At 45.3% G+C, this 18,234-nt stretch overlaps 1 protein-coding gene across 2 annotated transcripts in view; it reads right to left on the bottom strand.

Moving 5' to 3' along the window:
• CAMSAP2 (calmodulin regulated spectrin associated protein family member 2) overlaps positions 1-11,539 on the bottom strand; it is a 99,403-nt gene extending 87,864 nt beyond the window's left edge. For both annotated transcript variants that reach the window (XM_043922768.1, XM_043922769.1), the window contains exon 1: positions 10,975-11,539. In XM_043922768.1, the coding sequence (XP_043778703.1) occupies positions 10,975-11,113 (139 nt within the window). In that variant the 5' untranslated portion in view covers positions 11,114-11,539. The remainder of the gene's footprint in view (positions 1-10,974) is intronic.
• Between the last annotated feature and the right edge of the window lie 6,695 nt (positions 11,540-18,234).

Below are 18,234 nucleotides of genomic sequence, written 5' to 3'. Positions count from 1 at the left end.
AATGTAAGACCAGAAACTATAAAACTCCTAGAGGAGAACATAGGCAAAACACTCTCCGACATAAATCACAGCAAGATCCTCTATGACCCACCTCCCAGAATATTGGAAATAAAAGCAAAACTAAACAAATGGGATCTAATGAAACTTAAAAGCTTTTGCACTACAAAGGAAACTATAAGTAAGGTGAAAAGACAGCCGTCAGATTGGGAGAAAATAATAGCAAATGAAGAAACAGACAAAGGATTAATCTCAAAATATATACAAGCAACTCCTGAAGCTCAATTCCAGAAAAATAAATGACCCAATCAAAAAATGGGCCAAAGAACTAAACAGACATTTCTCCAAAGAAGACATACAGATGGCTAACAAACACATGAAAAGGTGCTCCACATCACTCATTATTAGAGAAATGCAAATCAAAACCACAATGAGGTACCATTACACACCAGTCAGGATGGCTGCTATCCAAAAGACTACAAGCAATAAATGCTGGAGAGGGTGTGGAGAAAAGGGAACCCTCTTACACTGTTGGTGGGAATGCAAACTAGTACAGCCACTATGGAAAACAGTGTGGAGATTCCTTAAAAAACTGGAAATAGAACTGCCATATGACCCAGCAATCCCACTTTTGGGCATACACACTGAGGAAACCAGATCTGAAAGAGACACGTGCACCCCAATGTTCATCGCAGCACTGTTTATAATAGCCAGGACATGGAAGCAACCTAGATGCCCATCAGCAGATGAATGGATAAGGAAGCTGTGGTACATATACACCATGGAATATTACTCAGCTGTCAAAAAGAATTCATTTGAATCAGTCCTAATGAGATGGATGAAACTGGAGCCCATTATACAGAGTGAAGTAAGCCAGAAAGATAAAGAACATTACAGCATACTAACACATATATATGGAATTTAGAAAGATGGTAATGATAACCCTATATGCAAAACAGAAAAAGAGACACAGAAATACAGAACAGACTTTTGAACTCTGTGGGAGAATGTGAGGGTGGGATGTTTCAAAAGAACAGCATGTATACTATCTATGGTGAAACAGATCACCAGCCCAGGTGGGATGCATGAGACAAGTGCTCGGGCCTGGTGCACTGGGAAGACCCAGAGGAGTCGGGTGAAGAGGGAGGTGGGAGGGGGGATCGGGATGGGGAATAAGTGTAAATCTATGGCTGATTCATATCAATGTATGACAAAACCCACTGGAAAAAAAAAAAAAAATCAGGGCAGAAATAAATGCAAAAGAAACTAAAGAGACCATAGCAAAAATCAACAAAGCTAAAAGCTGGTTTTTTGAAAAAATAAACAAAATTGACAAACCATTAGCAAGACTCATTAAGAAACAAAGAGAGAAGAACCAAATTAACAAAATTAGAAATGAAAATGGAGAGATCACAACAGACAACACTGAAATACAAAGGATCATAAGAGACTACTACCAGCAGCTCTATGCCAATAAAATGGACAACTTGGATGAAATGGACAAATTCTTAGAAAAGTATAACTTTCCAAAACTGAACCAGGAAGAAATAGAAGATCTTAACAGACCCATCACAAGCAAGGAAATCGAAACTGTAATCAAAAATCTTCCAGCAAACAAAAGCCCAGGACCAGATGGCTTCACAGCTGAATGCTACCAAAAATTTAGAGAAGAGCTAACACCTATCTTACTCAAACTCTTCCAGAAAATTGCAGATGAAGGTAAGCTTCCAAACTCCTTCTATGAGGCCACCATCACCCTAATTCCAAAACCAGACAAAGATGCCACAAAAAAAGAAAACTACAGGCCAATATCACTGATGAACATAGATGCAAAAATCCTTAACAAAATTCTAGCAAACAGAATCCAACAACATATTAAAAAAATCATACACCATGACCAAGTGGGCTTTATCCCAGGAATGCAAGGATTCTTTAATATCCGCAAATCAATCAATGTAAGACACCACATTAACAAATTGAAAGATAAAAACCATATGATTTAAAAAAAAAAAAAAACCATATGATTATCTCAATAGATGCAGAGAAAGCCTTTGACAAAATTCAACACTCATTTATGATTAAAACTCTCCAGAAAGCAGGAACAGAAGGAACATACCTCAACATAATAAAAGCTATATATGACAAACCCACAGCAAGCATCACCCTCAATGGTGAAAAATTGAAAGCATTTCCCCTGAAATCAGGAACAAGACAAGGGTGCCCACTCTCACCACTACTGTTCAACATAGTGTTGGAAGTTTTGGCCACAGCAATCAGAGCAGAAAAAGAAGTAAAAGGAATCCAGATAGGAAAAGAAGAAGTGAAACTCTCACTGTTTGCAGATGACATGATCCTCTACATAGAAAACCCTAAAGACTCTACCAGAAAATTACTAGAACTAATCAATGAATATAGTAAAGTTGCAGGATATAAAATTAACACACAGAAACCCCTGCATTCCTATATACTAACAATGAAAAAACAGAAAGAGAAATTAAGGAAACAATACCATTCACCATTGCAACAAAAAGAATAAAATACTTAGGAGTATATCTACCTAAAGAAACAAAAGACCTATACATAGAAAACTATAAAACACTGATGAAAGAAATCAAAGAGGACACAAACAGATGGAGAAACATACCGTGTTCATGGATTGGAAGAATCAATATTGTCAAAATGGCTATTCTACCCAAAGCAATCTATAGATTCAATGCAATCCCTATCAAGCTACCAACGGTATTTTTCACAGAACTAGACCAAAGAATTTCACAATTTGTATGGAAATACAAAAAACCTTGAATAGCCAAAGTAATCTTGAGAAAGAAGAATGGAACTGGAGGAATCAACCTGCCTGACTTCAGACTCTACTACAAAGCCACAGTCATCAAGACAGTATGGTACTGGCACAAAGACAGAAATATAGATCAATGGAACAGAATAGAAAGCCCAGAGATAAATCCACGAACCTATGGACACCTTATCTTTGACAAAGGAGGCAAGGATATACAATGGAAAAAAGACAACCTCTTCAACAAGTGGTGCTGGGAAAACTGGTCAACCACTTGTAAAAGAATGAAACTAGAACACTTTCTAACACCATACACAAAAATAAACTCAAAATGGATTAAAGATCTAAATGTAAGACCAGAAACTATAAAACTCCTAGAGGAGAACATAGGCAAAACACTCTCCGACATAAATCACAGCAAGATCCTCTATGACCCACCTCCCAGAATAATGGAAATAAAAGCAAAAATAAACAAATGGGACCTAATGAAACTTAAAAGCTTTTGCACTACAAAGGAAACTATAAGTAAGGTGAAAAGACAGCCGTCAGATTGGGAGAAAATAATAGCAAATGAAGAAACAGACAAAGGATTAATCTCAAAAATATACAAGCAACTCCTGAAGCTCAATTCCAGAAAAATAAATGACCCAATCAAAAAATGGGCCAAAGAACTAAACAGACATTTCTCCAAAGAAGACATACAGATGGCTAACAAACACATGAAAAGATGCTCCACATCACTCATTATTAGAGAAATGCAAATCAAAACCACAATGAGGTACCATTACACACCAGTCAGGATGGCTGCTATCCAAAAGTCTACAAGCAATAAATGCTGGAGAGGGTGTGGAGAAAAGGGAACCCTCTTACACTGTTGGTGGGAATGCAAACTAGTACAGCCACTATGGAAAACAGTGTGGAGATTTCTTAAAAAACTGGAAATAGAACTGCCATATGACCCAGCACTCCCATTTCTGGGCATACACACCGAGGAAACCAGATCTGAAAGAGACACGTGCACCCCAATGTTCATCGCAGCACTGTTTATAATAGCCAGGACATGGAAGCAACCTAGATGCCCATCAGCAGATGAATGGATAAGGAAGCTGTGGTACATATACACCATGGAATATTACTCAGCCATTAAAAAGAATTCATTTGAATCAGTCCTAATGAGATGGATGAAACTGGAGCCCATTATACAGAGTGAAGTAAGCCAGAAAGATAAAGAACATTACAGCATACTAACACATATATATGGAATTTAGAAAGATGGTAACGATAACCCTATATGCAAAACAGGAAAAGAGACACAGAAATACAGAACAGACTTTTGAACTCTGTGGGAGAAGGTGAGGGTGGGATATTTCAAAAGAACAGCATGTATACTATCTACAGTGAAAGAGATCACCAGCCCAGGTGGGATGCATGAGACAAGTGCTCGGGCCTGGTGCACTGGGAAGACCCAGAGGAATCGGGTGGAGAGGGAGGTGGGAGGGGGGATTGGGATGGGGAATACGTGTAAATCTATGGCTGATTCATATCAATGTATGACAAAACCCACTGAAATGTTGTGAAGTAATTAGCCTCCAACTAATTTAAAAAAATAAAATAAAATAAAAAATTTTAAAAAAAGAAAAAAGAAAAGAAAGGGCCCTGGAGTAGGGGCCATTCCTAAGTAAAAAAAAAAACAAACAAAAAAACACTCTTAACACTCCCCACATATCATCTTTCCTTCTCTGTGTCCAGCCAACTTCCCACTAAATCTGCCTTCTGTACCTCTGGATTCGTGAATCTATGCCTGTCTCACCTCTTCAGAAAATATGAGGTGTCAAAAGTAAAATTTCAAGGACTTACAGTCAAACCCTCTAAAACCCATTAAAAAAAAGTGGAGATAGCTAAAAAAAAAAAAGGATAGTTCTGCTGTTTCAGAATCTGTTACAATACAAAATTCTACAAAATGCACTAATCAGAGAAAAATTTACAAGTCAGCAATCTCATAATTTGAATGTCATTTTAAAAAAACGAAAGAGAATGGAAAACAAGAAGCTGAAAGAGAATATTGAAAGAAGCAGTAAAATGCCAGCAGAAAAAAATGAAACCATCTACTTTGAAACTTTCCTTTGCTGAGGACAAATGTCATTTCAGATATATTTTATTTCAAGAGCCTAAAGTACTTAAAAATTGCTCATACTCTCCATTTTAGAGCTAGAAAGTGGTCCAGAGGAGCGAGCTGGGAGTGGGTGCTGCTAAACTCCTATGATGCACGGGCTGCTGCCCGCAAGGAAGGACCCAGACAGCTGTGCTGCAGCAGGGACCCTTGCCTCACAGTTGTAAATGAAGAAACATAGTATCTACTTAATAGGGTCCTTCTCAGAATTTTTTAAAAATGCATATAAAATGCTCAAAACTATACCTGACACAAAGTATGTGTTCAATAAATTATAGTGGCTTTCTAAAAAAAATCTAAAGTGCCTAGGATAATTTACTTATCTACTAAATAAATACCAAATTCCTTAACGTGGCCCCTCAAGCAATCCCAGCTTACCTTTCAAGTTGGATCTCCTGCACCCAGCACAGAGGCCTCCTGCAAGGCTCAGGTCTCTGCTGCTGCGCTGACACACCTCGCTCTGAGCTCCCTGCCTGCACACGCACCGTGGGCTCTGCCTGCCGCACCTACTCTCCACTCCCTGGTCCCCTCCCCGTCTCCACCATCTCCACTGCCCCGCTGAGAAGGACAGAACCCTCCACAGCACTCCCACAGAGCTCCTCCCCTTCCCCAGGGCACTGGCCTGCTCCGCGGCTCCAGGATTTTTCCTGTGCTCTGCTATGGTCACACACTGACCGCACCTCTGTATTAGAGGACAAGCTCTCAGAAGACAGGCCGGGTTTACACACCCGCAGCCTCTGACCCGGCTGAGAAGACCACCCACTGCAAACTTTCCCCTTCCGGGGCCGCAGTGTTTGCACACTTTCTTAATTCTCCTCCTGACTCGCATTGCTCTAATTCTGACTTCTCTTTCTCAGCCTCCTCCCGTAACTATTCTCAGTGTTTGCTACCCTAGATTTTGTCTCAAATCTTCTCTCCCTCTATGTCTCATCTCCTTCCCAGTTCAATGACACTTCATACACAGAAGATTCCCAAATTGCTATTTTGTAGCCTCGCCTAGTCAACCCTCCTCCATACCCACACTTATAGCTGCCTACCTTATTGGATTTCTCAGATAACATATTTGGCCAACACATTAAATTCAAGGTTCCCCAGAACAAAGCTGACTTCCCCTTCCCACTGGCCGCTCCCAGCTCAGCCAATGGCACTTGACTCACCCTCCCAGTCACCGATGGCAAAGCTCAAGTAACCCGGTTCTCCTTATAACCGCAGGTGACCTCGTCCCCTCCCCAGGCATCCCAAATTCAGCCCTTTAGAAACACCAGGGACTAGGTCTCAGCAGTGTTTTTTCTCTGTTTGCCTCTTTTCCTTTAATCCAACTCCTACCCATACCGCACAGTGGTAAAGAGGGCAGCTGAAAACAGGCTGAGAACACACGGTCGTACGCTAGGTGGTGTGGGGTGAGTCCCTGAACTCCTGGGCCTCATTCCTCATCAGTGACCCTGGACAGCTTGCACCTCTCAAGGCTGTTATGAGGATCAAAATGAGATGGAACACAGAAAGAGACTGACACACAGGAAGAACTCAATAAACAATACCAGCGTTTCCATGCAGCCACCTGACACCCAGACTCCTGCGAGAACTTCCCAAACCGGCCCCTCTGTTCCAGGCTCCCTTCACCACAGTGCTGGCCACTGAGACCACAACTTCACACGTGCATGAGAGTCAGGTCTCATGCAGGATTTTGACAAAATGTATTGGGATATACAAAGAAACATAATAAAGAGTATTTATAGTATCAGATAAAAAAATCATATTAAATAAAAATAGCAGATAAATAGCATATTAAAAAGCAGAGACATTACTTTGCCAACAAAGGTCCATCTAGTCAAAGCTATGATTTTTCCAGTAGTCATGTATGGATGTGAGAGTTGGACCATAAAGAAAGCTGGGTGCAGAAGAATTGATGCGTTTGAACTGTGGTGTTGGAGAAGACACTTGAGAGTCCCTTGAACTGCAAGGAGACCCAACCAATCAATCCTAAAGGAAATCAGTCCTGAATATTCATTGGAAGGACTGATGCTGAAGCTGCAATACTTTGACCACCTGATTCGAAGAACTGACTCATTAGAAAAGACCCTGATGCTGGGAAAGATTGAAGGCAGGAGGAGAAGGGGATGACAGGATGAGATGGTTGGATGGCATCACCAACCTGATGGACATGAGTCTGGGCAAGCTCCAGGAGTTGGTGAGGCCTGGTGTGCTGCAGTTCATGGGGTCACAAACAGTTGGACACGAATGAGCGACTGAACTGAACTGATAATAGCAGATGGGCTTCCCAGGTGGCATTAGTGGTAAAGAACCTGGTTGTCAATGTGAGAGACATAAGAGATGCGGGTTCGACCCCTGGGTCAGGAAGAGGGCATGGCAACCCACTCTAGTATTCTTGCCTGGAGAATCCCATAGACAGAGGAGCCTGGTAGGCTACAGTCCATGGGGTCACAAAGAGTTGGACATGACTGAAGTGACTCAGCACACACACATAACAGCAGATGATTTTATACTCTGCTATATATATTCTGTAGTTCATGGTATGAAAGGAAGAATGACAGTTGATAAGATTGAAATGATAAAGTGACACCAGGAAGTGGGTCTTAAGTTCTACGTGAAGAACAAACGCCGGCAATTCCCTGATGGTCCAGTGGTTAGGACTCTAGTGTTATGGTAAAGGAGAGGCACTTTCACTGCCATTGCCCAAGTTACACGATCAAGAAAAAAGAACTCCAAATGTGAGAACTTCGCAAACTTAAAGCCAAGCTATACTATTCCATGAATGGGTGAAGCTATTCAAATACACCAGACACAGCACAGTTCAACTTTCCCTTCTGCAATTTACTTCAAGTAATTAGAGCATCTTACCTGCTTACTGACTAAAATTCACCTAAACAAACTTGTTCTTCATTTGATCAAACTTGTACCTGCCCCCTCCCACAAAATAAACTATTACGATTTGGGTTATCTGGAACATTTTCAGTGTAAAGAAAAAGAATATGATTCCAATCTCGAATTAAGTAAATACTCCATCTGCTTTCTAGGTATTACCTAGGTATTACCTGCTTTCTAGGTATTAAATGCCAGTGCTTTATTTATTTTTTAAAGTTCAATAACTTCATCCTAGCCCACAACTGATTTCCAGCTATCATCTTAAATGAGTTTTCCGATATATAGTTCTAAAATTTAATTTGTCAAAAGTTAGAACGTTTCTCACAGAAAAAGACTAAATCAGCACCTGAGAATCCTACATGCCATCGTTAAAGAAGGGATGTTCACAAGTCATAACTTAAATGGGGGCTAGTGTCTTGAACGATTCACTGAATATCCCTAGGCAATACCTCTGAAATACGCTGTCTACTAACACCTGTCATAAAACAGTGTCTGCAGCAAATGCAGAAAATTTACATCCAAAGAAATGAAACCTTACCTTTTTTCTACTCACCCCATATAAATTTATACTTTGAAAGACTGAATAAGAACAAACAAAATGTACATACATAACCTTCTTAATAATACATTAATTTCTCCTTACTAAATGACTTTATGTTTTTTTAAGCTTGTTTTTCATTCCATTTTGAATATGACTTTTATCCAGGCCAATCGCTCCCAAGACAAATATAAGTGCCAACGTCATTCATCTAAACCATCTGGGAGTAAGATCTGCCATTATTCAAAGAAAACAAATAAGTAAATAATACTTTTAACATGTACTATATGGACATTTTGCACACCTGGCAGATAAAGAGGCTTACTCCGCAGAGTGGCAGAAGGAGTAAAGACCTGCAGGACCCGCCAGATGTTTAATCTTGAGCGAACGGGCCTGAGCTCATTCCCTCATCTGTGAAATGAGAACACTAGCCTTCTGGAGGGATTCTGTGGGACTACTAACAGAGCAGTGTGTTTGAAGTATCAGACACAGAAGAGGTGTGCCTGCTCCACCCACACCGAGCCCTTCGGAGTCAGACACTCAAGTCAAAGCTCATGTCTGCCCTCACTTAAAGTGTGACTGTGGGGAAGCTGTTTAATCTCTCTCTGCACTGGGGACCTCGCATTTTTAGATGAGGAGCAGGCTACCTACATCACAGAGCTGCCGTGGGCCCCGAACGTACAACAGAACGCACAGCATCTCACACGCCTCCCACACACAACACATTCCACCCGGGCTCTGCTTCTTCCTCTTCTCCTCCAAGCAGGTTCAACGCCTGCTCCTCAAGAGGCCCAGGATCTACTAAACCTGCCTGACACACACCCAGAGAGCAGGCCTTTTTCTGGTCAGGAATCCTCATGAATCCAGGGCAACATGGACATCTGTACTACAAGATTCTTCTCAGTTTCAGGAGGAAAGGAAATATTTTTGCTATCCCCTCTGCATTCCATTTCGTACACACTGCTTTTCCACAGAGGTGGAAATATAAATTTCCCTTTCTCCATCTTTTCTAAACACTTAAGTAGCTTCCATTTCTCCTCTAAATGGATTTTAGCTTCAGTGGTGTCGGGAAACAAAAATACTCTAACACTTCGTGTTTCCTCCCATGTGTTACTCTACACATTCAGTTTCAACAAAACCTCTAAGATCCAAAATATTTCAAAGTAAATTTTTTATTATATTTACTCCTGATGCCAGTTTGAAAACCTTTAACATTTTTCGGCTTCAATACAAAGCATGAGAATTCAAATAAAACAAAAGCTGTCATAAACATCAAATCCCGGGAAGGTGCAGTTTCCCTCAAAACTAATTAAAATAATTTTCTAAACGCTGAGATTCATTCGCTAGTTAACTAAATATGCAGTCCTGCTAGTCACCTGTGTATGTATTCAGCTGTGTATGTTTGAACAGTTAAGAATTAATTAAACCATTTACCCACATATTTTCATGGTCCTAAAACTGGAAATAAGCCATCCTCTTCCCCTCAAAAAAAAAAAAAAAAAAAAAACCTGTATTTAACATCTGGAGAAAAGTCTGTAAATACTAAGAAACTTTTCAATAGATATTTTACATATCCAAAATGTATTAACTACGGCACAGAAATCTTACAGAATGACTCAAAGCTATCAGACAAAACCAGCTTCATGGAAAAATCTCCCAGTGAAAAGCTAAATCTTTCAGAGCTCCACAACAGGGGCTCCTAAAGCACCAGCCAAGGAATTACACAGGAGGCCCTTTTCCTGTTATTTTGCAAAGACTGGGTTAAGGCGGGAGTGTCTGACTTCCACTGGACTATACAGTTTTTGTCAACAGCACATGCCCTCAAAAAACTCTTCTATTAAAAATAAAAAAATTAAAAAAATCCCACAGTAGGGAGTTGTTGTTTCTCTTAATTTATGAAGCCAAAATGTTTGGGAAAAGGAATGTGTCTGAACACGAAATGAAAACAGTACGTGACAGTCAGCAAGCTAAATACTGGGTTTAAATAACTGGTCTAACAGAGCCTGGACCGTGTACGGGAGGACAAAGGCTTAAAGAAGGACCACAAAAACTAAAAACCTGCACTCGGCCGCGGGCCACCGTACAGCCCTCGGAGCCTGACTCGCAGCCATGGTTACAAATGTCAGAATCAATGTAGTCTGTGTGCCAGCCACCTCCTTCCAATAATAACGAAACCAACTCAGATTTCTCGGCGCTGTAATCACAGCTATGACTGCGGGGGAAATGAATGCAGCACAATGAGGCAAATACCACAAATTAAAACCACCCCGTGTAAAAACGTGACAAAATTGGTCACTGGAGCGAGGAAAAAAAAAACAAAAACAACAAACACCCACTTCTGCTATCCAATAAAAGAAATCTGGCGCATCCCACCTGCCCAAACCGGAGGCTCTTGACTGAACAGCAAGCCGGCGTTACCCCCACCCCCCCCCCCCCCGCCCTTTCTCCTCCTCGCATCGCCCATCGCGTCCCCGAGCCTGTGCGCCGAGCCAGGCGGGGAGCGGGGCGGGGGGGCGGGGTGGAAACCAGAGGACGGAAACAAAACCGGGATGCGCGCAGCTGCGGGGGAGGGAGACACGGACGGCCACCGCCTACCTGTCCCGAAGGCCTTGGCCACCAGCCAGGCCAGATTGCAGGCGATTTTGGCCCTGGAGAAGTCGTAGTGGTCGAAGGGCTTGATGGCCGGAACAATGAACGTCCTCTTCCCGTCCCGGGGGTCCGCGGCATCCCCCATCCTCACGCGCTCCGGGCGCCGGCCCACACTTCACATGGCGCGGCCGGCCGCGGGGCCGGGGGGTCGGGGTCCCGGCCGGAGTCCCCGGGCAGCTCAGAGCATCGGGCAGGCCCCGCGCGCCCGGCCCAAGGCGAGGCGACGCCGCGTCCGGCCGCCCCGCGAGCCTCCCGCGAACGCGCGTGCGGGCGCCTCCCCTTTGTCTCGGCGCGGCCAGGCCCGGGCGCGGCGGGGGCGTCCTCAGCGGTCACGTCGCGGGGGCCGTCCAGCCATCGCGCCGCCCTCCGAGCGCGGCCCGCCCGAGGGGAGCCCCGCCGGCCGGAGCCCCGGGGCCTCACCGGGGGGACGCGGTCGGGGGACTCGGGCGGCCCCCGCCCGGCGCTGACGGAGCCGAGAACGTCAAAGTCCCTGCGGCGCCGGCGCCGGCGGTCGCCCCTCGTCGCGCTTGCCCTCCGCTGCCGCGCGGACGCCGTCAGCCCGCCGCTCGGGCCCCGCCCGGCCAGCCCCGGCCCGCGCTCCGCCTGCGGCCGCCCGCGCGCTCGCCGCCTCAGCCGCCGCCTCAGCCGCCGCCGCTGCGGTTTTCTCCGGCTGCCGCACTGGGACCGCGCGGCGGCGCCGTCTGCGCATGCGCCCTCGCGCGGCCCGCCCCGCCCGCCGCCCGGCCGGGTCCCGGCGGCCCGCGGAGCATGCGCGGTGGGCGCGCCCGCGCGGCTGGGCTCGCGAGTGCGCGTCCTGGCGTCCGGGCCGGGCTCACGGTGCCCGCTGGCCCTGCCAGCGCCGGAGGGAGGAAGCGGGGACGCGGGCCTCGCTGGGGCTTTCGGGCTGTCGCGACACGGTGCTGAGGCCCAGAGAACTGATGTTTATTGAAATACTTGTTCGGGGACGCACACTTTGCCGCCAACAGAGTCCCGTCTCGTCCTCGAAGTGACCCTGGGGGTGGGTGTCATCGCTGGCTGACCACAGAGGTACAGAGCTCAAGTGGGCTGACTAGGGGCTTGACCGGGCTCGAGGACTCGGGGGTGCCTCGCTCTCTCCTCTTCAGCGGCCTCCCTCGGGGGTGGGGGGGCGCAGCCTCGGCGCGTCAAGACCCGGCGTGTCAGCTCCTGCGAGCGCAAGGCTAGCGTCCGCAAACCCTCGTGGCTCCATCTTGTCAGAGAAGAACGGGGTCCTGTCAGACGTCTGCGTCCCGGCTCCCTGTGCTCCTTCCGGCCGCTCGGCTCACCCACACGACCCGCCCATCTCTCACAGGAATCACCTCCTGCTGGAAGCCCTCCCCGACGGGGCTGTCAGGCGGGCGCTCCCCGGTGCCCAAACCCCCCCCCCCCCCCCACATACACCCAGCACTGTGTTCTTGTCGTCTCCGCATCGGCTCCTACACGCAGTCGTGTCTTTCCCTCCGGTGACAGAGTCTGTCTCCCCCACGCACGTGGGGCCCAGCCCATAGGAGTTGCTCAAGTAATGTTCACGCTTGTTGGGCTTCCTTAATTCTTCATTTCTCTCAATATCTCCTTTCAGAATGTTATCTGTCAGTTCAATTCAGTCACTCAGTCGTGGCTGACTCTTTGCGACCCCATGGACTGCCACACGCCAGGCCTCCTTGCCCATCACCAACTCCCAGAGTTTACTCAAACTCATGTCTACTGAGTCAGTGATGCCATCCAACCATCTCATCCTCTGTCGTCCCCTTCTCCTCCTGCCCCCAATCCCTCCCAGCATCAGGGTCTTTTCCAGTGAGTCAACTCTTCGCATGAGGTGGCCAAAGTATTGGAGTTTCAGCTTCAGTATCAGTCCTTCCAATGAACACCCAGGACTTACCTCCTTCAGGATGGACTGGTTGGATCTCCTTGCAGTCCAAGGGACTCTCAAGAGTCTTCTCCAACACCACAGTTCAAAAGCATCAATTCTTCCAAGCCTCTGCACTCAGCTTTCTTTATGGTCCAACTCTCACATCCATACATGACTACTGGAAAGACCATAGCTTTGACTAGATAGACCTTTGTTGGCAAAATCAAGTCTGCTTTTTAATATGCTGTCTAGGTTGGTCATAGCTTTTCTTCCAAGGAGCAAGTGTCTTTTAATTTCATGACTGCAGTCACCATCTGCAGTGATTTTGGAGCCCCAGAAAATAAAGTCTGTCACTGTTTCCATTATTTCCCCATCTATTAGCCATAAAGTGATGGGACTGGATGCCATGATCTTCATTTTTTGAATGTTGAGTTTTAAACCAGCTTCTTCACTCTCCTCTTTCACCTTCATCAAGAGGCTCTTTAGTTCCTCTTCACTTTCTGCCATAAGTGGTGTCATCTGCATATCGAGATTATTGATATTTCTCCCGGCAATCTTGATTCCAGCTTGGGCCTCATCCAATCCAGCACTTCGCATGATGTACTCTGCACATATTAAATAAGCAGGGTGACAATATACAGCCTTGATGTACTCCTTTCCCAATTTTGACCCAATCCATTGTTCCATGTCCGGTTCTAACTGTTGCTTCTTGACCTGCATACAGATTTCTCAGGAGGCAGATAAGGTGGTCTGGTATTCCCATCTCATGAAGAATTTTCCACGATTTGTGGTGATCCACACAACCAAAAGCTTTAGCATAGTCAGTAAAGCAGAAGTAGATGTTTTTTCTGGAATTCTCGCTTTTTCTATGATGCAACAGATGTTGGCAATTTGATCTCTGGTTCCTCTGCCTTTTCTAAATCCAGCTTGAACATCTGGAAGTTCACAGTTCACATACTGTTGAAGCCTAGCTTGGAGAGTTTTGAGTGTTACTTTGCTAGCATGTGAGATGAGCACAATTTTGTGGTAGTTTGAGCATTCTTTGACATTGCATTTGTTTGGGATTGCAATGTTGGTATAATCTAATTTTAGTCATTGTCCAATCCTGTGTTATCTTCATTTCACACACACACAAAATGGAAAGCTAAGAAAAACTTGAAAATTACCCCACGTCACACAACTAGTAAAGATTTGAACCCAGGACTGTCTTACTCCAGAATCCTTTTTTTTTTTATTTTGGCTATGTGGCATGTGGGATCTTACTTTCCCAATCAAGGCTGGAACCCACACCCGCTGCAGTGGAAGCATGGAGTTTTAACCACTGGACTGCCAGGAAAGTCCTTAGATACCATGTTTTAACTAGTAGAGCTTCTCTGGTACTTTCCGCCCTTTAAGGTAGAAGCAGGACATATGAAGTAGGGGGTAGGGAATGGTGCTTTGGACCCTACTATCCAAAAGGATAGCTTCACTGGCGAGCAGGCCCCTTTGATCCTGTTTGTTTCCTACAAATATCTTGCCAAAACATAGAGGGCATTACAGATAGGCCTAGCTAAGGATGTGGGCTACAAAATGAATGTGAATGACAAGAATAATACATCACAGGGTGGTTGGTGTCATTTTTCTATAATTTAATGAATATTAATAAGGTATTTCTCATAGGCAAGGCCTTTTGCTAGATCAGTTGGGGGGATAATAAAATCAGCATGTGGGTAATAGTTAACAAAGCACATTCATATGATAAATACCTTCATTCTCACATCCATGCTATGACATAGGCATTATTATTATCTTTCAACTCTAGATAGGGACTGAGGGTCAGAGAGATTAACTTGCATGGGCAAGATTTCATGGTTGATTCATACCTAAGTCTGACTTCAAAAACAAGCACAAGCTTTCTGGCTCCACTCCCTGGGCACCTTTTCTCCCCCGCACCCCCCCCCCCCCCCAGATAATGGAGGCTGACATGTTCATAAATAAATATAACATGACGTGATGAAAGAGGTAAGTGCACATAAAGTACAAAAGGAACATACAGGTGGGGGAATCGGTTTCATAGAGACTTCTGTTTGATTGAATGTACTCAAGTTCACCTTCAGCCAAATCATAAAGTGACAAGTCAAGTTAAGAGAAACTTACAGCCTGGAAATCCCATGGACAAAGGGGTTTGGTGGACTACAGTCAGTCCATGGGGTCACAAGAGTCAGACACAACTGAGCCACTGAACTACTACCACCATAGCCTGCAAGGGTTGAAGGGAGACGCCAAAGCATGTCGCCAATCTCCAAAACCATCTGCAAGCCGCAGCAAGATGCTCCAGGCCAGAAACCACGCCCAACCAACTCAGCGCCGCATATGTGACTGAGCACAAGTGGGGCGCTGTGTAAATGCTTGCTGAATTTTATTGATAGCGATGTCAACCTAAATAAACACGATGAGGAAGAGAAGGCAGCACAGACAGTTGCTCTGACCTGTCCTTTGACTCAGTGGTGATGCATTTAGTAGCGGTGGCCCAACTATGACCCCAACTGGGGAGAAGTGTGTGTAGGAATCGGAATGAAATGCCTACACAAAGAGTAGCTTTTACTTCCAGGGAGGCTGTGAAACCTGGGGTCATCGGAGGAGGCTGTTATTAACAGAGAAACACTCTGAGTACAAAGAAGAAGGATTTGCTTTCAGGGAGACAGACACTGTAATAGGGTGCTCTTTGTGATACCTTTAGAATGATCCCTTTTAACGACTGGAAATCTCTGCAGACTATCGCGGTCAAAAAGAAATGCTCTCCACTGCCTTCTTGAGGTATCTGACTTCATTAAAAACAGAAACAAAACCCAGAGATTCTTTGGGCCAGCTTGTCCAGCTGCACAGCTAGCCCTCTATGTTTTATCTCCAGGCGTGGAATCTATCCCTCAAGCAACAGTGACACTATTCCTACATGTCTATTTCTCCTCCTCTCTGTTTTAAAAGTTGATCTGCTACCTTGAGGAAACCATGATTCAGAAGAGCACATGTACCCCAGTTTTCACTGCAGCACCATTTACAATAGCCAGGAGAACATGGAGACAACCTAAATGTCCAGAGACAGCTGAATGGATGAAGAAGATGTGGCACATATTTACAATGGGGTATTCACTTCAGTTCAGTTCAGTCGCTCAGTCGTGTCTGATTCTTTGCAACCCCAGGGATCACAGCACGCCAGGCCTCCCTGTCCATCACCAACTCCCAGAGTTAACTCAAACTCATGTCCATAGAGTCGGTGATGCCATCCAGCCATCTCATCCTCTGTCGTCCCCTTCTCCTCCTGCCCCCAATCCCTCCCAGCATCAGGGTCTTTTCCAATGAGTCAACTCTTCGCATGAGGTGGCCAAAGTATTGGAGTTTCAGCTTCAGTATCAGTCCTTCCAATGAACACCCAGGACTTATCTCCTTCAGGATGGACTGGTTGGATCTCCTTGCAGTCCAAGGGACTCTCAAGAGTCTTCTCCAACACCACAGTTCAAAAGCATCAATTTTTCGGCACTCAGCTTTCTTCACAGTCCAACTCTCACATCCATACATGACCACTGGAAAAACCATAGCCTTGACCAGACGGACCTTTGTTGGCAAAGTAATATCTCTGCTTGGGTGTATTACTCAACCACTAAACAGAACAAAATAGTCATTTGTAGAGACGCAGATGAACATGGAGTCTGTCACAAAGAGTGAAATAAGTCAGAAAGAGAACAACAAATGTTGTTTATTAGCACATATATGTGGAATCTAGAAAAATGATACAGATAAACCTATTTGCAGGGCAGGAACAGAGTCTCAGACATAGAGAAGGGACCTGTGGACATGGGGGTGGGGGAGACCTGGGAGACTGGGACTGACACGCGACACTGCCGTGTGTGAAATAGACAGTGGCAAGCTGCTGTGGGGCACGGGGAGCTCCGTGCTCTGTGATGACTTAGAGCAGTGGGATTGGTGGGCGAGGAGGTGGGAGGGAGGTCCAAGGGGGAGGGGACATATGTATCCTTATAGCGGATTCGCTTCGTTGTACAGCAGAAATTAATACCACATTGTAAAGCAGTTATACTTGATCTCCTTTTTCCTGGAAAATCCATGTCAGCCAGACTTCCTTCCTTGGGGCCATCCTCCATTGCTCTTTCTTTGACTAGATTCATAAATGTTTTCGTTCATTCATAAGCCAGTATTGCCTGAGTACTTGGGTGCTGAGGCTGTAATGTCGAACAAGACAGCCCAGAAAGCAAATTTTGAATAGGAAACTGAGAGCTCTCAAGGCCTGGACGGACCAGCCCTCTTCCTGTGGTCACGACTGTAGCTCTGTAGCCTTGAAGCCTTCATCTAAGAAATCATCAGCGTGTCCCTCGGAAACAAAGAAACGCTAAATTGTAGAGCACTACAGTAAGAACGCAAGTTACTTCTTTAACTGAGTGCCTATATTCACAAGCTCTCATCCACTTTTAATTAGTTACACTAATAGTACTAATGCTTACTGAGTATTTTCTGTGTATCAGACCCTGTTCCACATATATTAACTTATTTAATCCTCACCGCAGTCCTATTTCCCTCATTCAGCAAATGGAGTAACCAAGGTACAAAGACCTTAAGTGGTAAAGATCTTATTTTGAAACACGAGAGACTAGACTAAGTCACCTTTGAATCAACCGAGTTAAAGATGACCAGGGGTTGGTAAGACAGAATGCTTAGTTAACTGATGACAGTAATTGTTGAAATGGCTGAAGCACAGCAGCATCTGATAAACCAAGTTGGGCGGAGGAGTGTGGCTGAGTGGCTGGCACTCCGTCATTGCTAGACACAGTTGTGGCTTTCGTCTGCATAGCTAACAGAGTTTTATAAGGATTACATCAACCTTCACAACGACTCCAGCAAGGCCTGTGTGGTCTGATGCCAAGTGTGGAGCTGGAGCAGCTGAGACTCAGGGAGGCCACAGAACCTCCCAGCATGGAGCTGTGCGTCAGAGCCTAAACCCAACTGTGAAGCCTGGCCCTCGGCTTCCCAGGGATGGCACTCCTGTTTCCCAGATCCCCAAGACATTTGTCCTGTGTTTCCTAGTCAAACCTGAGTCTCCTGTAACAGGCAGCGCCTCCACTTTTAGAATCACTGAAGACAGGTAAGGATGCTGGAGGAAACAGAAAGAACATGGTCTGGGAGCGGGCACCCTGGGGTCCAGGACCGTTCAGCCACGTGACCTGGAGGAACACAGGTCACATCTTTACTCTCGGATTCCACTTCTGTAAAACAGGAGGTGGGGGTAGGCAACTTCTAAGGTACTTCCAGTGCCACCTGTCATAGTGGGAGGGTGACATCCCTGTACTTTA

This window comes from Cervus elaphus, chromosome 14, assembly GCF_910594005.1.
Source record: "Cervus elaphus chromosome 14, mCerEla1.1, whole genome shotgun sequence".
In the NCBI taxonomy this organism is placed as follows: Eukaryota; Metazoa; Chordata; class Mammalia; order Artiodactyla; family Cervidae; genus Cervus; species Cervus elaphus.
This window is presented reverse-complemented; position numbering and strand designations above follow the sequence as displayed.